Source organism: Podarcis muralis, chromosome 13, assembly GCF_964188315.1.
Source record: "Podarcis muralis chromosome 13, rPodMur119.hap1.1, whole genome shotgun sequence".
Classification (NCBI taxonomy): domain Eukaryota; kingdom Metazoa; phylum Chordata; class Lepidosauria; order Squamata; family Lacertidae; genus Podarcis; species Podarcis muralis.
The window spans coordinates 8,478,763-8,502,832 of record NC_135667.1 but is presented as its reverse complement, the minus strand read 5'-3'; the positions used below and the strand labels follow the sequence as shown (position 1 = coordinate 8,502,832).

The 24,070-nt window shown below is 40.1% G+C and overlaps 2 protein-coding genes across 2 annotated transcripts; both read right to left on the bottom strand.

Annotated features, from left to right (window-relative positions):
• Positions 1-3,391: 3,391 nt before the first annotated feature.
• LOC114583575 (vomeronasal type-2 receptor 26-like) lies at positions 3,392-10,618 on the bottom strand. Its single transcript, XM_077917973.1, has 5 exons — positions 9,624-10,618; positions 7,878-8,738; positions 7,352-7,579; positions 5,405-5,531; positions 3,392-4,293 (listed from the first exon to the last, which is right to left on the bottom strand). Exons 1-5 carry the CDS (start codon positions 9,975-9,977, stop codon positions 3,392-3,394), a joined length of 2,472 nt encoding a protein of 823 aa, XP_077774099.1. The 5' UTR covers positions 9,978-10,618.
• A 4,641-nt stretch (positions 10,619-15,259) lies between these two features.
• On the bottom strand, positions 15,260-22,750 carry LOC114583576 (vomeronasal type-2 receptor 26-like). Its single transcript, XM_077917832.1, has 6 exons — positions 22,608-22,750; positions 21,696-21,987; positions 20,050-20,913; positions 19,522-19,749; positions 17,242-17,368; positions 15,260-16,161 (listed from the first exon to the last, which is right to left on the bottom strand). The coding sequence occupies exons 1-6, from the start codon at positions 22,748-22,750 to the stop codon at positions 15,260-15,262; spliced, it is 2,556 nt and encodes an 851-aa protein (XP_077773958.1).
• Between the last annotated feature and the right edge of the window lie 1,320 nt (positions 22,751-24,070).

Sequence of the window (24,070 nt, the reverse complement as noted above, 5' to 3'; positions counted from 1 at the left end):
ATAGTGATTTGGATAATTGTTGGGTGAGATAGTTACTTTTTCATTGCTTTGGCTGTAAGTAGCAGTTTTGCTAACAAACATGCTGAACTGCCCCCACTTTCCACCATCTGCTCCTTAGGGACAGAAAAAGTGACAAATACAATTTTCCATGGTGAGCAAACACCAATAGAAAAGTAAGACTGAAACTTTCGGCTTTGATGACTCCGAGAAGTAGTAGATGATCCTGAAATGAAAGGAGGCTGGTCAACTGCAGTTTTATCAAATAAATGTAAAGCTCCAAGAATGGAGAACCTGTGGGGTTCCAGGTGCTGCTGGAATACAGCTTCCATCATTTCCGACCACAGACCATGTAGGCAGGGGCTGATTCCTAAAGTTTTATTACTCAGACCAGATGTGTGGGAGATTGGCTGCTCTTGATGGGGATGTACTTCTTCTGAAGGAGCAGGTTCGTAGCTTGGTGATATTCCTGGATCCCTTGCTGTCACTTGAGGCCCAGGTGGCCTCAATGGCAAAGAGTGCCTTCCATGAGCTTCGGCTGGTAGCCCAGCTACAGCCCTATCTGGACAGGGATCACCCAACTACTGTCGTCTATGCTCTGATAATCTCAAAATTAGATTACTGCAATGTGTTATAATGTGTTATATGCAGGGTTGCCTCTGAAGATGGTTTGGAAACTTCAACTGGTGCAGAACTCAGCAGCCGGGTTGCTCACTGGAACTAAATGGTTTGAGCGTATTCCACCGATCCTGGTCCAACTGCACTGTCTACTGATATGTTCTGGTCCCAATTCAATTGACCTATGAAGCCTTAAACAACTCAGTACCACAATCCCTTAAGGGCATCATAGAATTCTAGAGTTGGGAGAGACCTCAAAAGTCATCTAGAACAAGTCATCTAGTACAATCTCCTTTAATGCAAACTGAGATTGTGGCTGACAGGAAAAAAGGATAACCTTTATCAATGTTATCAAAAACTGTCAAAACTTTATTAACAATAAACTGGAGGGTGTGACATAGAACACTGAACAATAAATTAAACAATGATGTCAAAATAAATGCAAGTGTTTTCATCTAAATATCATTTATTTGTTATATAAAGCAGGTGGTGGAGAACATTTGGCCTTCCAAATTTTGCTAACCTATAACTCCCATCACCCCTATCCACTAGCCATACCTGCTTGGGATAAAGGGAGTTGTAGTTTCTCAGCATCTGGAGGGCCATACCTTTCAATCACTTGGTGTCGCAATGCCAGGCAATGAGTCTATTTGAAGACACATTTCCACACATTTCCATCTGAAGATGGAAACTACAACTAGTGCAGAACTCAGCGGCCAGGTTGATCACCGGAACTAGACGGTTCGACCATATTACACTGATCCTGCTCCAACTGCACTGGCTACCGATTAGTTTCTGGGCCCCATTCAAAGTGACCTATAAAGCCTTAAACAGCTCAGGACCACAATACCTTAAGGACTGCCTCTCCCCATATGAACCTGCCCGGGCCCTGAGATCATCCTCTGAGGCCCTTCTTCATGTGCCTCCTCCTCAATAGGTCAGGAGGGTGGCAACACAAGAAGGAGCCTTTTCTGTGGTGGTTCCCCATCTGTGGAATGCTCTCCCCAGGGAAATTCACCTTGCACCTTTACTCTACATCTTTAGGCATCAGGCAAAAACATTCCTCTTCAACCAGGCCTTTGCCTGACCTGACATTCTATACCCTTTTTAAAATGCTGGCTCTTTTCACAGGGGGTGGGGAAGTAAAACTTCTTTCTGTTTTGATGTTATGTAAGTTATTCTTAATGTGAACCACCCTGATACCTTTAGGTATAGGGCGGTATAGAAATAAAATAAATAATAATAATAATATATCTGAATGGGAAATTGACCCAATATACTAGCATCTTCATCATGGGCTGACAAAAAGTTTACTCGTTTTCTGTGCAGCATGTTCCCAATCCAAATCTCCACCCATCTCTCACCGAGCTATTTATAACAATAAAAAAGGTTTCAAGGATTTTGTATTGATGTGTAATGTGCAGTTTGTTCCTCACTTGAAACCCTCAAGATGCCACAAAGCGGTTTCTCTATGTGCGGCATTTCTAAATTGATAGAATTAGTTTACAATTGCCCAGAAGTGTTTTCAAGATGTTGTTCTTGCTTATTTGCTGCTCTTGGAGGAAGAGTGGGGTATAAATATATATGAATGAATAGTAAATCTCTTTAATCTGTAAACTAAATCTGCATCCATCATTTAAAATGTATATCCTTCCTAATTCCCCACAGTGGAAATTAAAATGTGTTTGGCAGTTCAGCTGTGGGAAGGTGGCCGGAGGGGACCTTGTAGAGGAAATCACAAGTTTGACCACTTTGCTGGTCAACCGACAAACCAATATGACTTGCTATGGATAATTTGTTTTGAGGAGGAAACACCCGGTCTCCATTTGTCTGATTTGGACCCCTTTAAAAGCAGGAAATGGAGAAGCTGCCTTCCATTCTTGGGCATCATAGAATTCTAGAGTTGGGAAAGACATCAAGAGTCATCTAGTACAAGCTCCTTTAATGCAAACTGAGATTGTGGCTGGCAGGAAAACAGGATGACCTTTATCAATGTTATCAATAACATTTTTTTTAAAAAAAGTTACACATAGAACACTGAACAATAAATTAAACAATAATGTCAAAATAAATATTCTAAATGCAGGTGTTTTCATCTAAATATCATTTATGTTGTGGGGAACATTTGTATATTGTGGGGAACATTTGGCCCTCCAAATTTTGCTGACCTATAACTCCCATCACCCCTAGCCACTAGCCAGACATGCTTGAGATAAAAGGAGTTGTAGTTTATCAGCATCTGAAGGGCTCCACCTTTCAATCACTTGGTGTCGCAATGCCAGGCGATGAGTCTATCTGAAGGCACATTTCCACAGATTCATCCTCTTGGAGCAGATAGTGTCTTCCACTGCAGAATTGAGCCTTTGCATCCATCTTTCTAGCAGTTGCTGCTTCTTATGGCAAATGCACAATCAGGAATTCACTTTAAGCTCCAGATTGTTCCTCTGAAATAATTGGTACCTGTGATACACTTACTGTCAATTATATAGTCTGATGAGGGGAGATGGGTGTGGATTGTCAGGAATGGTCTGGCAATTGGAATCATTCCTAGATGAAATTTGGCCTACAAGCCAGAGGTCCCCTACCAATGTGCTAGGTTGACATAACATTTAATCCACTTTAATTTCACAAATCTGAACTTTTTAGTACATGCTGGTACTTCTCCCACAAAAGAGTGAGACCAGAGGTAGTTATAGTAACAACTTTATACTAAACTCCTTAATATATAAGAGTACAATAGAATGAAGAACAAAGATGCAATCTTTGGGAGAAATCTTTACATCTTTCTCCTTATTAGTTGCTCCCTGCTGTTCAGCTCAGGCTTCAGAACAATGATGTAGCATTTGGGGGCAAAGATGCAGCCCAACAATCCAGCACTGGAGGACAAGATGGAGAAGATCTCCACCACCACCATGTATTTTCCTTTGGTGCTCAGATAGGTTGGAACAAAAGAAAGCCAAACACTGCAGAAGAGCAACATGCTGAAAGTAATGAACTTGGCTTCATTGAAACTGTCTGGTAATTTGCGAGCTGCAAATGCCACAATGAAGCTGGCAACGGCCAGGAGGCCCATGTAGCCCAGGACACAGTAAAACATGGTCACTGAGCCTTCATTGCACTGCACAATGATTTCTTCTGCTACTGAGTTCATGTCTAGATCAGGGAATGGGGGAGAGGTCATCAACCACCCAGTACAAATACTCACTTGAATGAGTGAGCCGGAAAGGACAATGCAGTTGCTCAGTCTTTTCCCCACCCACTTCCTCATAGTGGACCCAGGCTTGGTGGCCATGAAAGCTGCAACTACAGTGATGGTTTTGGCCAACACACAAGAAACAGCCACGGAGAAGATGATGCCAAAAGTGGGTTGTCGAAGAAGGCAGGTCATTTTGCCAGGGTGTCCAATGAATAGAAAGGATGAGAGGAAGCAGAGTAGGAGGGCAATGAGGAGAGCATAGGTGAGATCCCTGTTGTTGGCTTTGACAATGGGAGTGTCTTTGTGTTTAATAAAAGTTCCCAGCACCAAAATTGTAATTAGGACAAGAAGAACAGCAACTGATGTTAAGCCGATCCCTAAAGGTTCCTTATAGGAAAGAAAGGTTATTAACTTGGGAATGCATCCATTTTTGTTCTTGTTTGCATACTGATCTTCTGGGCATCTGAAGCAGTTGTCCAAATCTGAAAAAATAGCATAAGGCCAAACTCCAATTGCAATTCATGAGTGTCCTTTGCCACCTACATCTAAGTTATCATTCCTCTTGTCAGAATCCGGGTAATTCTCTCCCTCCTCCGGTGGATGCAAGGAGCAGAGAAAAACAAGAAAGAGTTCTTACTAATGAGTTTGTTAAATCATCACAGCGCGAGACAACAGAATCAGTCTGCCTCCCCATTAATGGTGTTGCTCCAAATGAGCTCTACCTGCCTCCCTTCCTAGCAACAGCACTTCCCCTGATGGTGGCTGCCAGAAGCTAACTGTCTCTGAGTCCTTTGCTCAATGAACCCTCAATGAACGCTGAGTTCTTGGAGAAGAGGGTCAGAAATGCTCTCCAGTGATGACCCGTCAGCTGGCTGCGCTGTCTCACCTGGCTCTTCTCCCAACAGCTCCCAAGTCTTCTCTTTTTCTGTCTCTGAGCTCTGACTTTCCTAAATCAACCAATGTTATTCAATACAGTGGTACCTTGGGTTAAGAACTTAATTCGTTCTGGAGGTCCATTCTTAACCTGAAACTGTTCTTTTAACCTGAGGTACCACTTTCGCTAATGGGGCCTCCTGCTGCTGCCGCCGTGTGGCCACAGTGCAATTTCTGTTCGCATCCTGAAGCAAAGTTCTTAACCCGAGGTACTATTTCTGGGTTATTGGAGTCTGTAACCTGAAGCACCTGTAACCTGAAGTGTCTGGAACCCGAGGTACCACTGTACTGCCTTCTTCTCCACTGGAAGCTTCGGGAGAAGGGAGGGCAACCTCCACTATTTCCCTCAATCTTCTTCCCTTTAGTCCAGCCCCTGCACCTGTTTATCTCAATCTTCCGATGTTAAGGTAATTGGTGGTCATCTAATATTATCTGAATTACCCTTTGAGCTGAACATATTATAGCCTTGTTTAAAACATTTTAATTAATATTCATTTTTGAAAGTTTTTATATGAAGTTACTTGAAGGCAGCAGAAAAAATGTTCATGCCACTCTAAGGAGGACAGTGTGGCTACATGCATAACGTAGTAAACAAGTTCTTTAAAATCAATATGACTCATTAATCATTACTAGTCTTGTACGATGAAAAATGTCGTTTACCATTCTGGTTTGAAATCTTCCCTTCTGGACATGGAACACAATCATAGCAGCAAAATTTCTGTCCTTCCTTCCTTTTCTTCCGATTACCGGGGTGACAGTAGTCATTGCACACAGAAACAGGCACCACCTGTCAACAGGAAATTATCTTGTTTTTGGGGAGAGGGGTTTTTAAATAAACTTTATGAGGGTTTATAGATAAAAATACAAAACTTATTATCAAATATTTTCCCTCCCTTTTTTTTTGTCCAAACTAAGACTTTGATCTGAATACAATAAAGCATAAAGAGATGTGGGAGGAAGAAAGGGACAAAGAAAGAGAAAGAGAAAAACAAAGAAATAGAAATAGAAAAGAGGTGAAACGAGAGAGAGAAATAAAATTCAGAATGTAACTGACTTCTGGTTCTTCCTCTGTTCGCTATAAATAAACAATATTCACTTTATCCACTCCAATATAAGACCTAGAATGCCACTTTCTATACACAAACATTACCTTCAGTCCTCAAATCAAAATGTTATAATTAATTTTAACAGCTATTCCATTGTTAGAATAATGGATCCTTCCATCTTTGTCCATATAAAAGTCTTGCAGACATAATCCTATATTGTAGGAAAGTTCCATAGTCATTTTCTAACTGTATATCCATAACACCCAGGAAGAGTTTTGCACAGAAAAAATTGCATAGAGAAAAGACCATGTGTGGGAAATATTTAAAACTTTCATCAAGCTCCTAAGCATCCTTCATGATAGGGTGAGGTATTCATGATTCACACACCCTTTGAGGCCAACACCAGCAAGCTAACGACACGAGTTGATGTAAAATTCATCCACACAGGTCGCAGAGCCTTTGGAAAAGTTTCTGGAACCAGAATTCATCTGAGAAACACTTATCAGACTGCCTCCACTAACTGCACCTTCCCGGTTCTGCTTGTAAGGGTTACAATGAAGTTGGAAAATCCATCCCCCACCCCAAACCATCAAGACAATCATAGGAGAGAAAAAACCTACTTGTCCTAAACAATGGTGATGACTTTACCTCAAATTGCATATGTTGAAGAAGAAGGATGGGGGCGGCGGCGGCAAATGACAGACAATCTACATTATATGGCAGTGCATCTCTAATGCTGATACACATCGAAAACATAGCCCAAGCCACTTTTCTAAGCCAGACTGGGGGAGTGGTGTTAACACTTTAGGAATACAGAAATGGTTAGGGTTTTGTCAGCACTGATCTGTCTCAGGAGAAAATGGAAGAGTGGACCTTCGGGGTGAAGTCAAACCAATGGAAAGTTACAGCACTACCTAGATATTAAAACGTGCCCTTCAAAAGTGCTATACCAACTTACCATTTAAAAGAGTCACCTATTTGCACCTCAGTTTTTTTATCTATATAATGTGAGCACTGCCATGTATAAATGTGGCATAAGTGGTAAAGGTAAAGGGACCCCTGACCATTAGGTCCATTTGTGACCGACTCTGGGGTTGCGGCGCTCATCTCGCTTTATTGGCCGAGGGAGCCAGCGTACAATTTCCGGGTCATGTGGCCAGCATGACTAAGCCGCTTCTGGCGATCCAGAGCAGCGCACGGAAACGCCGTTTACCTTCCCGCCAGAGCGGTACCTATTTATCTACTTGCACTTTGACGTGCTTTTGAACTGCTAGGTTGGCAGGAGCTGGGACCGAGCAACAGGAGCTCACCCCGTCGCGGAGATTCGAACCGCCAACCTTCTGATCGGCAAGTCCTAGGATCTGTGGTTTAACCCACAGCAATAAATGTGGCATAGTAAACATTATTAAAACAAAAGAATAGTTTGGTTTTGGAAGCTCATAATTGCATCCAGCTGGTACCAAAATTATTTTCATGCGTTTATGAAAGAAATCAGTGATGGTGATGTTGAGACACCTGAATGACCCATCTGAAGACTCCTGAATGACCCCAGACGCCAGACCTGTTTAAAACCTTTGGGCCACATAATCATGTCCTCATGAATGATGAATTCTTTTCCATCAAGAGCATAGGGATTCACACATCCTATTTTCAATTGAATGAAAGACTTATTTGGGAATGTGACCATGTTCATTATGTCAAATCCACCTCGCATTTCTCTCTTATCAGTAAATGTTACTGTTTCTCCAGCTGAGTTGTTAAATGAAATGTCATGGAAAAAATGGTGCAGCTAAGGAAAGAGACAAAATACATGAAAGGAAAATAATGCAATGGAGCTTTTAATAAAATGCCATGATTTTCTACCAACATTCTTTAGGAATATTATTTACCTATGTTTATGTAACTTATTCTAACAAAGACCCAGCATTAATCAGCTGCTTGATATTAAATATTCTTCAGTGAATGAGACCCGTAGTGGCATTTTAGCAGCAGCTTGTTTCTTCCAATTGTCATCAACCTTTTACTTTTACAAATCTATTCATTGAAATTGTCTGATATTTTTATACTCTTCAATTGCAATCCATTACCTGCCAAGGCTGCAGATCTTGAATTTTTAATATTCCACTGTTTCCTATGGCTCTTTTCTTGAAACCAGTCAAGTATATCCCTTGCAAAATATGAGCCACAATGTAAACAGCCTTGTAGATACTGTAGCTGTGGCCAGTCATGCTCATTTCAAATAGAGATGCTGGAAGACTCTGCAACCTTTCCTCCCCAGTACACAGGTCAATGTCCTCTATTGGTACACTGGGATTTGGAAATGTACAATCAAATGCTTGCTCCCAGAAGTCCTTGAAAAACCCATCTCCCTGTGTCCAGTGAAGTTTTATTCCCTGAAGAAATTCTTGGAACTGTGGGAGATTTTGTGAATGAATTGTGAAGGAAATAGCACCTTGGAAGATCTGAAGGCCCCAACTCCTTTGAAATCCTGTTAATATGAAATCAATCTGAGATGTTACAATCCACACCTTTTTAAATGATGATGTTTCCCTATTTTCAGGATCGCTTGGAAATAGAATACTTCTGAGCCATATAATTGTCATAGATTCTCCATACATCATAAATACATGGGCTTTGTCATCTGTTAAATGAACATAAATATTCAAAACTATATCATGAAATCCATCAAAGTTATCAAAACGGGGTATTTGTGGGATTCTTTGCGTGAAGGTTAAACAGATTCCATTATGGGAAAATAATGGCTCCAGGGTCTCCAAGAAATGTTCTCCACTATTATCATCGACAGTGAAGAGCCCGACCCAGGTCCATCTGAAATGCTTAAGCAAACTGATAATCCCCATATACTGATGGGCTTCATTGGGCACCATGCGGTAAAATGGTACTTGGCTTCCATAATTTTTGTCTGGGGGAGATGACCCATATGTGAGCTAAAAGAAAATGTTAAAGAGATTGCTTAGCAGCAGATGCCAGATTATTCAAAAAAATACATGTTTAAGCAATTTATGGGTTAAATCCAAGAAGTTAGGTAGTTAGTTAGTTAGTTAGGTAGTTAGGTTGTTAGGTAGTTAGTGTATTGCCCTTCATCTGAAGAACTCAGGGTGTTTTCAGCATAAAAATGTGAAATAAAAGCACAAAATACCAAATATAAACAAGAACAGGAACAATACAAAAGAAAATAATGACCACTACTCAATCCCAAAAGGTTTTTATAATTGAAAGGAAAGGGGGAAATTGAAAAAGTAAATGAATGGAGGAAGACAGATAACTAGAATAGACAAGGAAGGGACAAAGGGCCAGGAAGGAAAAAGGGGCCAGAAAGTTTGGGATGAAGTTGAAGAAGCAACGACTTCGAAAGAATTGAGGTAGTAAGTGCATGTGACAGAAGGATGTTAGACGGCAGTGATTTCCCTTTTGTTTCAGTGAGTGTGGCAGGAGAGGAGATTGGGAGCTGTAATTTCCAGCCCCAGGTTTGTTCATGGAGCAAGCAAGTGTCCTCCTTATGGCTCATATGGAAATGGGAATGGATTGGCTTGAAATGGAATGCTAGGAAAAATGGCATTTGTAGGGGGATGCTTAGAAATCTACTAGGCCACCTTTAAACCAGTTGGGGTGGAGTTGCAGAAAGCTCAGGTCAACTTAAAGCACTGCAATATGTAATAATAATAATAATAATAATAATAATAATAATAATAATAATAATAATAACCGTAGCGTCAATTTTTTAAAAAAATCAGATTTAAATGTCAGTCAAAAACCCTTCCTTTTTCTAAAGTTCAAAATGACTCCCAGAATGGTAAGGCAAGAGATCCTACCTGTGGAATCTTGTAGAGGCCAATTGTGTCAGCCATATAGAAGGAGGTGTCAGCGCTAAGTCCCCCAATGATGGCTATGAGATTTTTCTGGGTGTCACATTTGTAGTTGGGAACAAATCGATGTGATTTGAAGAGCAGGTCAAGAGTGGTACGATAGGTCATTCTGGCATCATAGTAGCTATCATAGATGTGGAAGCCGAGAGTGATATTAGGACAAAACTTGGGGTTCTCATTTATCTCTTTCACAGCAAATGCCAAGGCAAGAATGTGCTGGTAGAATTTTGTTACTACACTGCAAGCAAAGATAATTAATGTACAACTTTGGAATATGAGATCAATTTGCCACAATGCCATTTTTACCACAAACAGATTAAGATTGACATAAAATTATTTTAAATGTCATTGATTTTTCTAAGCTGTTGAACTCAGTGCACTTCATATAAAGATTATCCTCTCTCAAGGTATGCCTAACACTTTGAAACACATGCTATCAATTTCTTTCTTGACCTTCTCAGTTCTCTTGGTTCCCCAGTGGGAATCTTGGGAGACAGTCTACTATACTTCTGAAAGTTGTCGATTGTTACATATTTAAAAGTCTTTTTCTTTATTTTACTAAAGGGCAGAAATTTTTTATTTAGGCAAAATGAAGGACATTCCTTTATAAAGAAAATCAGCAAGACCACTAATCGCAGGGGCTTACCAGCCAGACTCACCATCTCCCAACATTTATATTAAAACTCAGGGAAGTGCAAAATGAGTTATCTCCTTCCACAGAGGAGGCAATTTGAAAGCATTGTATAAATGTTTACTAGAAAGAAAAACATGCACATTTTTAGCTTTTTAATATGGCTTTTAACTTGGTTTACGGCTTGGTTTTATGTATTTCTGATGTAAGCTACTTTGATTTTTTTATAAAAGAATGATATGTAGATATATATTTAAAACAGTTTTGTAAGTAAAATATATACACCCATATCGTCCAGTGCACAACAATGAAATAAGCTTAACCTCATACCTTGAAAAATTACTAAAGTTCCCTGCAAATGCAGAAAAACTCAGGATTCTTTAATGTGGGAACAAAACATTTGAGAAATTGAAAGACAACTTTAGACATGGCTCTAGTCTTATCATTTGAATTTATTCCCCAGATTACCCCCCCCCCCCCATTTTCAACTTTATCCTCATAAATGTATGAATGGTAGAACAATTTCAATTGTTTGGTGCAATAATTTTTTGCAACAAAAATTCAAAATCCTTTTCCTCATTTTGCTTTACAGAATGGAAAGCATTCTCAATATGGTAAACCAAACTACTATTGTCTACATTGCCCAAGATAAATAATGTGACAGAGAATGAGGAGTGGCCAGAGATTGCCCAAAAGATTTTCTGTCAATAATTAAAAATGACTCCTTGAGGAATGGTAGATGTATTGATTCAAGCATTTTTAGTGCCTCTCTTCAGCTCTCTCCCACAGCACCTGAAAAAATAACAAAGACAATCTCTATCTTCAGATTTGCAATCTAAAACACATGACACAAAAGCAAAGGAGATTTAGAATGATGCAAAGAGGGGGAAGGCTCTTACTATGGAACATCAAACATATTCTGTGAAGGGTGCTCCTTGAAGAAAACTTCAAAGAAGAAATAAAAGATCTGAGAAGCAATCCCACCAATGATGAGGTCACCTGGTTGGTACCACTGATGTGGAGCAGGGAATGGATAATTCATGGGACACCTAAGTGTATCTACTTTGCACACAGCAGGAGGGAGAAGAGATAACATCAGCAGCCAGAGCATCCTTGCGGTCAGACTTTTCTCTAAACACACACCTCCTGTTTCCATTCAGAGCAGCTGCATGACTTGAACAGGCTACATTGGTTAATTCCTATCACTGTCAATACAGCTTTAGAAGAATGGTTTACAACCAGCTTTTGAGAATCAAAGGGTTACAGCTGTGTACCTTATTAGCCAAGATTGCCAACATTGTGATGCTAAATCTGATCAATAGTTTGTGTGTGTGTGTGTGTGTGTGTGTGTGTGTGTCTGTGACACATGAGCATTATTCCTGTTTCCTGCTCCCATTAGTATGCGGTTTCTTTATAACCACTTTGTGGTTTGCTTATTGACTGATTTCTTGAGTTCTAGGAAGCCTCGAAAGGTTCAGAGAAGTGAACAAAGTATAGTGATTTGGATAATTGTTGGGTGAGATAGTTACTTTTTCATTGCTTTGGCTGTAAGTAGCAGTTTTGCTAACAAACATGCTGAACTGCCCCCACTTTCCATCATCTGCTCCTTAGGGAGAGAAAAAGTGACAAATACAATTTTCCATGGTGAGCAAACACCAAAAGAAAAGTAAGACTGAAACTTTCGGCTTTGATGACTCCGAGAAGTAGTAGATGATCCTGAAATGAAAGGAGGCTGGTCAACTGCAGTTTTATCAAATAAATGTAAAGCTCCAAGAATGGAGAACCTGTGGGGTTCCAGGTGCTGCTGGAATACAGCTTCCATCATTTCCGACCACAGACCATGTAGGCAGGGGCTGATTCCTAAAGTGTTATTACTCAGACCAGATGTGTGGGAGATTGGCTGCTCTTGATGGGGATGTACTTCTTCTGAAGGAGCAGGTTCGTAGCTTGGTGATATTCCTGGATCCCTTGCTGTCACTTGAGGCCCAGGTGGCCTCAATGGCAAAGAGTGCCTTCCACGAGCTTCGGCTGGTAGCCCAGCTACGACCCTATCTGGACAGGGATCACCCAACTACTGTCGTCTATGCTCTGGTAATCTCAAAATTAGATTACTGCAATGTGTTATAATGTGTTATATGCAGGGTTGCCTCTGAAGATGATTTGGAAACCTCAACTGGTGCAGAACTCAGCAGCCGGGTTGCTCACTGGAACTAAATGGTTTGAGCGTATTCCACCGATCCTGGTCCAACTGCACTGTCTACTGATATGTTCTGGTCCCAATTCAATTGACCTATGAAGCCTTAAACAACTCAGTACCACAATACCTTAAGGGCATCATAGAATTCTAGAGTTGGGAGAGACCTCAAAAGTCATCTAGAACAAGTCATCTAGTACAATCTACTTTAATGCAAACTGAGATTGTGGCTGACAGGAAAAAAGGATAACCTTTATCAATGTTATCAAAAACTGTCAAAACTTTATTAACAATAAACTGGAGGGTGTGACATAGAACACTGAACTATAAATTAAACAATGATGTCAAAATAAATGCAAGTGTTTTCATCTAAATATCATTTATTTGTTATATAAAGCAGGTGGTGGAGAACATTTGGCCTTCCAAATTTTGCTAACCTATAACTCCCATCACCCCTATCCACTAGCCATACCTGCTTGGGATAAAGGGAGTTGTAGTTTCTCAGCATCTGGAGGGCCATACCTTTCAATCACTTGGTGTCGCAATGCCAGGCAATGAGTCTATTTGAAGACACATTTCCACACATTTCCATCTGAAGATGGAAACTACAACTAGTGCAGAACTCAGCGGCCAGGTTGATCACCGGAACTAGACGGTTCGACCATATTACACTGATCCTGCTCCAACTGCACTGGCTACCGATTAGTTTCTGGGCCCCATTCAAAGTGACCTATAAAGCCTTAAACAGCTCAGGACCACAATACCTTAAGGACTGCCTCTCCCCATATGAACCTGCCCGGGCCCTGAGATCATCCTCTGAGGCCCTTCTTCATGTGCCTCCTCCTCAATAGGTCAGGAGGGTGGCAACACAAGAAGGAGCCTTATCTGTGGTGGTTCCCCATCTGTGGAATGCTCTCCCCAGGGAAATTCACCTTGCACCTTTACTCTACATCTTTAGGCATCAGGCAAAAACATTCCTCTTCAACCAGGCCTTTGCCTGACCTGACATTCTATACCCTTTTTAAAATGCTGGCTCTTTTCACAGGGGGTGGGGAAGTAAAACTTCTTTCTGTTTTGATGTTATGTAAGTGATTCTTAATGTGAACCACCCTGATACCTTTAGGTATAGGGCGGTATAGAAATAAAATAAATAATAATAATAATATATCTGAATGGGAAATTGACCCAATATACTAGCATCTTCATCATGGGCTGACAAAAAGTTTACTCGTTTTCTGTGCAGCATGTTCCCAATCCAAATGTCCACCCATCTCTCACCGAGCTATTTAAAACAATAAAAAAGGTTTCAAGGATTTTGTATTGATGTGTAATGTGCAGTTTGTTCCTCACTTGAAACCCTCAAGATGCCACAAAGCGGTTTCTCTATGTGCGGCATTTCTAAATTGATAGAATTAGTTTACAATTGCCCAGAAGTGTTTTCAAGATGTTGTTCTTGCTTATTTGCTGCTCTTGGAGGAAGAGTGGGGTATAAATATATATGAATGAATAGTAAATCTTTTTAATCTGTAAACTAAATCTGCATCCATCATTTAAAATGTATATCCTTCCTAATTCCCCACAGTGGAAATTAAAATGTGTTTGGCAGTTCAGCTGTGGGAAGGTGGCCGGAGGGGACCTATAGATGAAACCACAAGTTTGACCACTTTGCTGGTCAACCAACAAACCAATATGACTTGCTATGGATAATATGTTTTGAGGAGGAAACACCCGGTCTCCATTTGTTTGAATCGGATCCCTTTAAAAGCAGGAAATGGAGAAGCTGCCTTCCATTCTTGGGCATCATAGAATTCTAGAGTTGGGAGAGACCTCAAGAGTCATCTAGTACAAGCTCCTTTAATGCAAACTGAGATTGTGGCTGACAGGAAAATAGGATAACATTTATCAATGTTATCAATAACTTTTTTTTAAAAAAAAAGTTACACATATTGCCAGCACACCTGGAAATGAATCTCATGAGACATAAACTGTCACTTTATTAGCAATAAACTGGAGGTTGTGACATAGAACACTGAATAATAAATTAAACAATAATGTTAAAATAAATGCAAGTGTTTTCATCTAAATATCATTTATTAGTTGTATAAAGCAGGTGGTAGTGAACATTTGGCCTTCCAAATTTTGCTGAGCTATCACTCTCATCACCCCTATCCACTAGCCAAACCTGCTTGGGATAAAGGGAGTTGTAGTTTCTCAGCATCTGGAGGGCCATACCTTTTAATCACTTGGTGTTGCAATGCCAGGCAATGAGTCTATTTGAAGGCACATTTCCACAGATGCATCCTCTTGGAGCAGATAGTGTCTTCCACTGCAAAACTGAGTCTTTGCATGCATCTTTCTAGCAGTTGCTGCTTCTTATGGCAAATGCACAATCAGGAACTCACTTTAAGCTCCGAATTGTTCCTCTGAAATAATTGGTACCTGTGATACACTTACTGTCAATTGTATAGTCAGATGAGGGATAGATGAGTGTGGATTGTCAGGAATGGTCTGGCAATTGGAATCATTCCTAGATGAAATTTGGCCCACCAGCCAGAGGTCCCCTATCCCTGTGCTAGGTTGACATAACATTTAATCCACTTTAATTTCACAAATCTGAACTTTATAGTACGTGATGTACTTCTCCCACAAAAGAGTTAGAGACCAGAGGTACTTACCGTAACAACTTTATACTAAACTCCTTAATACCTAAGAGTACAATAGAACAAAGAACTAAGATGCAATTTTAAAGAGAAAAATTTACATCTTTCTCCTTATCAGTTGCTCCCTGCTGTTCAGCTCAGGCTTCAGCACAATGATGTAGCATTTGGGGGCAAAGATGCATCCAAACAATCCAGCACTGGAGGACAAGATGGAGAAGATCTCCACCACCACCATGGATTTCCCTTTGGTGCTCAAATAGGTTGGAACAAAAGAAAGCCAAACACTGCAAAACAGCAACATGCTGAAGGTAATGAACTTGGCTTCATTGAAACTGTCTGGTAATTTGCGAGCTGCAAATGCCACAATGAAGCTGGCAATGGCCAGGAGGCCCATGTAGCCCAGGACACAATAAAACATGATCACTGACCCTTCATTGCACTGCAAAATGGTTTCCTCTGTTACTGAGAGCATGTCTACATCAGGGAATGGGGGAGAGGTCATCAACCACCCAGTACAAATACTCACTTGAATGAGTGAGCCAGAAAGGACAATGCAGTTGCTCAGTCTTTTTCCCACCCACTTCCTCATAGTGGACCCAGGCTTGGTGGCCATGAAAGCTGCAACTACAGTGATGGTTTTGGCCAACACACAAGAAACAGCCATGGAGAAGATGATGCCGAAAGTGGGTTGTCGAAAAAGGCAGGTCATTTTGCCAGGGTAACCAATGAATAGAAAGGATGACAAGAAGCAGAGTAGGAGGGCAATGAGGAGAGCATAGGTGAGATCCCTGTTGTTGGCTTTGACAATGGGAGTGTCTTTGTGTTTAATAAAAGTTCCCAGCACCAAAATTGTAATTAGGGAACAAAGAACAACAACTGATGTTAAGCCAATCCCTAAAGGTTCCTTATAGGAAAGAAAGGTTATTAACTTGGGAATGCATCCATTTTTGTTCTTGTTTGCATACTGATCTTCTGGGCATCTGAAGCAGTTGTCTATATCTGAAAAAATAGCATAAAGTCAAACTCCAGTTGCAATTCATGTGTGTTCTTTGCCTCTTACATCTAAGTTATCATTCCTCTTGTCAGAATCCGGGTAATTCTTTCCCTCCCCCGGTGGCCACAAGGAGCAGAGAAAAAACAAGAAAGAGTTCTTATTAATGAGTTTGTTAAATCATCACAGCATGAGACAAAGGAATCAGTCTGGCTCCCGATTAATGGTTTTTCTCCAAATGAGCTCCTCCTGCCTCCCTTCCTAGCAACAGCACTTCCCCTGATGGTGGCTGCCAGGAGCTGTCTCTGAGTCCTTTGCTCTTGCACACTCAATGAACGCTGAGTTCTTGGAGAAGAGGGGCAGAAATGCTCTCCAGTGATGACCCGTCAGCTGGCTGCTCTGTCTCACCTGGCTCTTCTCCCAGCAGCTCCCAAGTCTTCTGTTCATCTCTCTCTGAGCTGTGACTTTCCTAAACCAACAAGTGTTATTCAATACAGTGGTACCTCGGGTTAAGAACTTAATTCGTTCTGGAGGTCCATTCTTAACCTGGAACTGTTCTTAACTTTAGCTAATGGGGCTTCCTGCTGCTGCTGCGCCACCACTGCACGATTTCTGTTCTCATCCTGAGGCAAAGTTCTTAATTCGAGGTACTATTTCTGGGTTAGTCGAGTCTGTAACCTGAAGCATCTGTAACCTGAAGTGTCTGTAACCTGAGGTACCACTGTACTGCCTTCCTCTCCATTGGAAGCTTCAGGAGAAGGGAGGGCAACCTCCACCATTTCCCTCAATCTTGTTCCCAGCCTCTGCACCTGTTTATCTCAATCTTCTGAAATTAAGGAAATTGGTGGTCATGTAATATTATCTGAATTACCTTTTGAGCTGAACATATTGTAGCATTTTTTAAAACATTTTAATTAATATTCATTTTTGAAAGTTTTTATAAGAAGTTACTGGAAGGCATCAGAAAAAATGTTCATGCCACTTGAAGGAGAATATTGGCTACATGCACAACATAGTATGTAAGTTCTTTTAAGTCAATATGACTCATTAATCATTACTAGTCTTGTACGGTGAAAAATGTCATTTACCATTCTGGCTTGAAATCTTCCCTTCTGGACATAGAACACAATCGTAGCAGCAAAATTTCTTCCCTTCCTTCCTTTTCTTCCGATTACCGGGGTGGCAGTAGTCATTGCACACAGAAACAGGCACCACCTGCCAACAGGAAATTATCTTATTTTTTTTTGGAGAGGGTTTTTTAAATAAACTTTATGAGGGTTTATAGATAAAAATACAAAACTTAATATCAAATATTTTCCCTCTTTTTTTTTGGCCAAAATAAGACTTTGTCAGAAGTCCAAACAGAAGACACTGATGCTGGGAAAGATGGAGGGCACAAGGAGAAGGGGACGACAGAGGACGAGATGGTTGGATAGTGTTTTCGAGGTTACCAGCATGAGTTTGACCAAACTGCGGGAGGTAGTGGAGGACAGAGGTGCCTGGCGTGCTCTGGTCCATGGGGTCACGAAGAGTCAGACACGACTAAACGACTAAACAACAACAAGACTTTGATCTGAACACAATAAAAACATAAAGAGATGTGGGAGGAAGAAAGGGATAAAGAAAGAGAAAGAGAGAAACAAAGAAATAGAAAGGAGGTGAAACGAAAGAGAGAAATAAAATTCAGAATGTAAGTGACTTCTGGTTCTTCCTCTGTCTGCTATAAATAAGCAATATTCACTTTATCCCCTCCAATATAACACCCAGAAAGCCACACAACCATTAGCTTCAGTCCTCAAATCAAACTGTTATTATTTCTTTTTCTTTTTCACGCGAAATGTCCAAGAGAGGTTTCCAGTCTTTAACAAATGTTAAGAATGACTTTTCTCTGAATAAACATGTCAATTTTGCCATCTCAGCTAGGTCCATTAGTTTTAACAGTTATTCCATTGTTAGAATAATGGATCCTTCCATCTTTGTCCATATAAACGTTTGCAGCAATAATCCTATATTATAGCAAAGTTCCATAGTCATTTTCTAACTGTATATCCATAACACCCAGGAAGAGTTTTGACACAGAGAAAATTGCATAGAGAAAAGACCATGTGTAGGAAATATTTAAAACTTTAATAAGCTCCTAAGCCTGTCATGATAAGGTGAGGTATTCATGATTCAGGAAATTGAAAGACTTCTGCTTCTTGGGAGAAAAGCAATGACAAACCTAGGCAGCATCTTAAAAAGCAGAGACAACACCTTGCCAACAAATGTCCGTATCGTTAAAGCTATGGTTTTCCCAGTAGTGATGTATGGAAGTGAGAGCTGGACCCTAAGAAGGCTGGTCACCAAAGAATTGATGCTTTTGAATTATGGTGCTGGAAGAGACTCTTGAGAGTCTCATGGACTGTAAGAAGAACTAACCTATCCATTTGTAAGGGAATCAGCCCTGAGTGCTCACTGGAAGGAGAGATCCTGAAGCTGAGGGTCCAATACTTCTCTACCTTATGAGAAGAGAAGACTCCCTGGAAAAGACCCTGATGTTGGGAAAGATGGAGGGCACAAGGAAAAGGGGACAGAGGACAAGATGTTCGGATAGTATTTTCGAAGCTACCAACATGACCAATCTGCGGGAGGCAGTGGAAAACAGGAGTGCCTGGCATCCTCCGGTCCATGGGGTCACGAAGAGTCAGATACGACTAAATGACTAAACAACCACAATTAATGATTCACACACCCTTTGAGGCCAGCACCAGCAAGCCAATGACATGAGTTAATGTAAAACTCATCCTCACAGGTCACAGAGTCTTCGGAAAAGTCTCTGGAACTAGAATTCATCCAACAAGCACTTAGCAGACTGCCTCCACTAACTGCACCTGCCCATTATTGCTTATACGGTTTCCAATGAAGTTGGAAAATCCCTCCCCCACCCAAACCATCAAGACAATCATAGGAGAGAAAAACCTACTTGGCCTAAACAATGGTGATCACTTTACCTAAAATTGCATATGGTGAAGAAGAAGGATAGGGGGCTGCCGGCAAATGATAGACAATGAAGTCAAACCAATGGAAAGTTACACCACTACCTAGATATTAAAATGTGCCCTTTAAAAGTTCTATGCCCACTTACCATTTAAAATGGATATCACCTATTTTTGCCTCAGTTTTTTTATCTATATAATGTAAGCATTGCCATGTATAAATGTGGCATAGTAAACATTATTAAAATAAAAGATCAGTTTTGTTTGGGAAGTTCATAATTGCATCCAGCTGGTACCAAAATTATTTCCATGCGTTTATGAAAGAAATCAGTGATGGTTATGTTGAGACACCTGAATGACCCATCTGAAGAATGATTACCCCAGATGCCAGACCTGTTTGAAACCTTTGTGCCACATAATCATGTCCTCATTAATGATGAATTCCTTTCCATCAAGAGCATAGGGATTCACACATCCTATTTTCAATTGAATGAAGGACTTATTTGGGAATGCGACCATGTTCATAATGTCAAATCCACCTCGCATTTCTCTCTTATCAGTAAATGATACTGTTTCTCCAGCTGAGTTGTTAAATGAAATGTCATGCAAAAAATGGTGCAGCTAAGGAAAGAGACGAAATACATGAAAGGAAAATAACACAACAGAGTTTTTTGATAAAATGCCATGATTTTCTGCCACCATTCTTTTGGAATATTATTTACCTATACTTATGTAGCATCATCTAACAAAGACGAAGCATGAATCAGTTGTTTGATATTAAATATTTTTCAGTGAATTAGAGATGCAATAGCATTTCAGCGGCTACTTGTTTCTGGCAATTGTGATCAACCTTTAACTTTTTACTAATCTGTTCATTGAAATTGTCCTATATTTTGCTACTCTTCAATTGCAATGCATTACCTGCCAAGGCTGTAGATCCTGAAATTTTAATATTCCACTGTTTCCCATAGCTCTTTTCTTGAAACTAGTCAAGTATATGCCTTGCAAAACATGAGCCACAACATAAACAGCCTTGTAGATGCTGTAGCTGTGGCCAGTCATGCTCAGTTCAAATAGAGACCCTGGAAGACTCTGCAAGCTCTCTTCTCCAGTACACATGTCATTGACCTCTGTTGGCACACTGGGATTTGGAAATGTACAATCAAATGCTTGCTCCCAGAAGTCCTTGAAAAAGCCATCTCCCTGTGTCCAGTGAAGTTTTATTCCCTGAAGAAATCGTTGGAACTGTGGGAGATTTTGTGAATGAATTGTGAAGGAAATAGCACCTTGGAAGATCTGAAGACCCCAACTCCTTTGAAAACCTGTTAATATGAAATCAATCTGAGTTGTTACAATCCACACTTTTTTAAATGATGAGATTTCCCTATTTTCAGGATCTCTTAGAAATATAATACTTCTGAGCCATATAATTATCATAGATTCTCCATACATCATAAAAACATTGGCTTTGTCATCTGTTAAATGAACATAAATATTTAAGACTATATAACGAAATTCATCCCAGTTATCAAAACGGGCTGTTTGTTTGATTCTTTGTGTGAAGGCTAAACAGATTCCATTATGGGAAAGTGATGGCTCCAGAGTCTGCAAGAAATGTTCTCCACTATTATCATCGACAGTGAAGAGCCCGACCCACGTCCATCTGAAATGCTTAAGCAAACTGATAATCCCCATATACTGATGGGCTTCATTGGGCACCATGCGGTAAAATGAAGGTACTTGGCTTCCATAATTTTTGTCTGGGGGAAATGATCCATATGTGAGCTAAAAGAAAATGTACGTACGTATTGGTTAGCAGCAGATTCCTGTTTATTCAAGAAACACTTGTTTAAGCAATTTATGAATTAATTCCAAGTATGTATGTATCTATTTGTTTAATTTGTATATTGCCCTTCATCTAAATATCTCGGGGTGTTCTCAGCGTAAAAATGTCAAATAAAAACACATCATATAAACAAGAACAAGAACAAAACAAAACAATGACCTCGCTGCCACAAGGTTTTTGTAACTGAAAGGAAAAGGTGGAATTGAAAATACGAATGAATGAAGAAAGACAGATAACTAGAGTAGACGAGGAAGGGATATTAGCAGAGAAGGAAGGGGAAAGTGCCAGGGATGATATTGAAGCAGCAGCAAGGACTTTGACAGAATTGAGGTAGAAGGTGCATATGACAGAAGGATGTTAGAAGGCTGTGAAAAGGTTTGTTCAAGGAGCAAGCATGTTGGGGGTGGCTTGACTGTGTCCTCCTTATGACCAACATGAAGATGAGAATGGATTTGTTAGAAATGGAATGCTAGGGAAATGGCTCTTGCAGGGGGATGCTCAGAGATGTACTAGGCCAGCTTTAAACCAGATGGGGAAGAGTTGCAGAGAGCTCAGCTTAGCCTAACACACTGTGGTTTGTAACAACTACTACTACTACTACTACTACTACTACTTCAGATTTAAATGTCAGTCATAAACCCTTCCTCTTTCAAAAGTTCATAATGACTCCCAGAAAGATAAGGTAAGAGTTTATTTTGAGATACCCTTTCATAGATCCTACCTGTGGAATCTTGTAGAGGCCTAATGTGTCAGCCATATGGAAGGAGGTGTCAGCACTAAGTCCCCCAATGATGGCTATGAGATTTTTCTGGGTGTCACATTTGTAGTTGGGAACAAATCTATGTGATTTGAAGAGCAGGTCAAGAGTGGTACGATAGGTCATTCTGGCATCATAGTAGCTGTCATAGATGTGGAAGCCCAGAGTGATATTAGGACAAAACTTGGGGTTCTCGTTTATCTCTTTCACGGCAAATGCCAAGGCAAGAATGTGCTGGTAGAATTTTGTTACCACACTGCAAGCAAAGTTCATTAATATACAACTTTGGAATAGGAAATCAACATGCCACAAAGCCTTTTTTTAGCTCAAATTGATTTAGATTGACATGAAATTATTTTAATTTTCATTGATGTTTCTAAGCTAATTAACTCGGTTCACTTCATATAAAAATTATGCTCTCTCAGGGCATGCCTAAGATTTGAATCACCAGCTATTAACCCTTTTCTTTACCCTCTCATTTCTCTTGGTTCCCCAGTCAGAATCTTGGGAGACACTCTACTATACTCCTGAAAGCTGTCGATTGTTACATATTTAAAAATCTTTTTATTTATTTCTCTAAAGGGGAGGATTTTTTTATTTAGGCAAAATGAAGGACATTCCTTTATAACGTAAATCAGGACCACCAATTCCAGGGGCTTGTCCAAAAGATTTTCTGTCAATAATTAAAAATGATTCATTGAGGAATGTTAGATATATTGATTCAAGCATTTTTAATGCCTCTCTTCAGCTACACATCTCCCAGAGCACCTGAAAAAATATCTAAGACAATCTCAATCTTCAGGTTTGCAATATAAAAAAACATGACACAAAAGCAAAGGAGATTGGGAAAGATGCAAAGAGGGGGAAGGCTCTTACTATGGAACATCAAACATATTCTGTGAAGGGTGCTCCTTGAAGAAAACTTCATAGAAGACATAAAAGATCTGAGAAGCAATCCCACCGATGATGAAGCCACCTGGTTGGTACCACTGATGTGGAGCAGGGAATGGATAATTCATGGGACACCTAAGAGTATCTACTTTGCACACAGCAGGTGGGAGAAGAGACAACATCAACAGCCACAGCATCCTAATGGTCAGACTTTTCTCTAAACACACACCTCCTGTTTCCATTCAGAGCAGCTGCATGACTTGAACAGGCTACATTGAGTAATTCCTAGCTCTTTCAATACAGCTTTAGAACAATGGTTTACAACCAGCATTTGAGAATCAAAGGGTTACAGCTATATACCCTATTAGCGGAGATTGCCAACACTGCAATATTATATAGATAGATAGATAGATAGATAGATAGATAGATAGACGACACGTGAGCATTGAAGCCGACAGAACCTTTACTGCCTCTTATTCCAATTTCCTACTCCCAATAGCACAGGGTTTCTTTATAACCACTTTGAGGTTTGCTTATTAAGAAAGCCTGGAAAGATTCAGAGAGGTGAACAACGTATAGTGATTTGGATAATTGCTGTGTGAGATAATTACGTTTTCATTGCATTGGCTGTAAGTAGCAGTTTTGCTAACAAACATGCTGAGCTGCCCCCACTTTGAACCACCTGCTCCGTAGGGGCAGAAAAAGTGACAAATACAATTTTCCATGGTGAGCAAACACCAAAGGAAAACTGAGAGTGAAACTTTTGGCTTTGATGAAAAGAGGCTGGTCGACTGCAGTTTTTTCACAGAAATGCAAAGCTACAATTTCTTTTTGCCAAGAATGGAGAGCCCGTGGGGTTCCAGGTGCTGCTGGGATACAGCTTCCATCATTTCCCACCACTGACCACGTAGGCAGGGGCTAATATGGTGCAGGACAAAGTTTCCTTATCTCTCCTCTAAGAAATAAATCTCACAGAGAGAGTAAATGAGTGGCAATAATAAATACTAATCTTAAGGAATGCCATCAGTCATATTCAGAAAGAGTATCTATTCATCATATTATTATTATTATTATTATTATTATTATTATTATTATTATTATTTGTTTGATTTTTAAACTATTCTAGTGTGCCATATTCTTTTTTGTAATTTGGACCCCTTTAAAAGCAGGGAATGGAGAAGCTGCCTTCCATTCTTGGGCATCATTGAATTCTAGAGTTGGGAGAGACCTGAAGAGTCATCTAGTACAACCTCCTTTAATGCAAACTGAGATTGTGGCTGACAGGAAAACAGGATAACCTTTATCGATGTTATCAATAACATTCTTTTATTAAAAAGTTACGCATATTGCCAGCACACCTGGAAATGAGTCTCATGAGACATAAACTGTCACAACTTTATTAACGATAAGCTTGAGGGTGCGACACAGAACACTGAACATATTACACT

What these genes read in the sequence shown, in the direction of transcription:
- LOC114583575 (XM_077917973.1), bottom strand. Translation starts at nt 9,977, where the DNA reads ATGGCATTGTGGCAAATTGATCTCATATTCCAAAGTTGTACATTAATT. An exon ending in GCCTCTACAAGATTCCACAG is followed by an intron (nt 8,739 to 9,623) that starts GTAGGATCTCTT and finishes ATTTTCTTTTAG; the next exon opens with CTCACATATGGGTCATCTCC. An exon ending in GAAGATTTCAAACCAGAATG is followed by an intron (nt 4,294 to 5,404) that starts GTAAACGACATT and finishes CTATTTTTTCAG; the next exon opens with ATTTGGACAACTGCTTCAGA.
- LOC114583576 (XM_077917832.1), bottom strand. Translation starts at nt 22,750, where the DNA reads ATGAATTATCCATTCCCTGCTCCACATCAGTGGTACCAACCAGGTGGC. An exon ending in GCCTCTACAAGATTCCACAG is followed by an intron (nt 20,914 to 21,695) that starts GTAGGATCTATG and finishes ATTTTCTTTTAG; the next exon opens with CTCACATATGGATCATTTCC. An exon ending in GAAGATTTCAAGCCAGAATG is followed by an intron (nt 16,162 to 17,241) that starts GTAAATGACATT and finishes CTATTTTTTCAG; the next exon opens with ATATAGACAACTGCTTCAGA.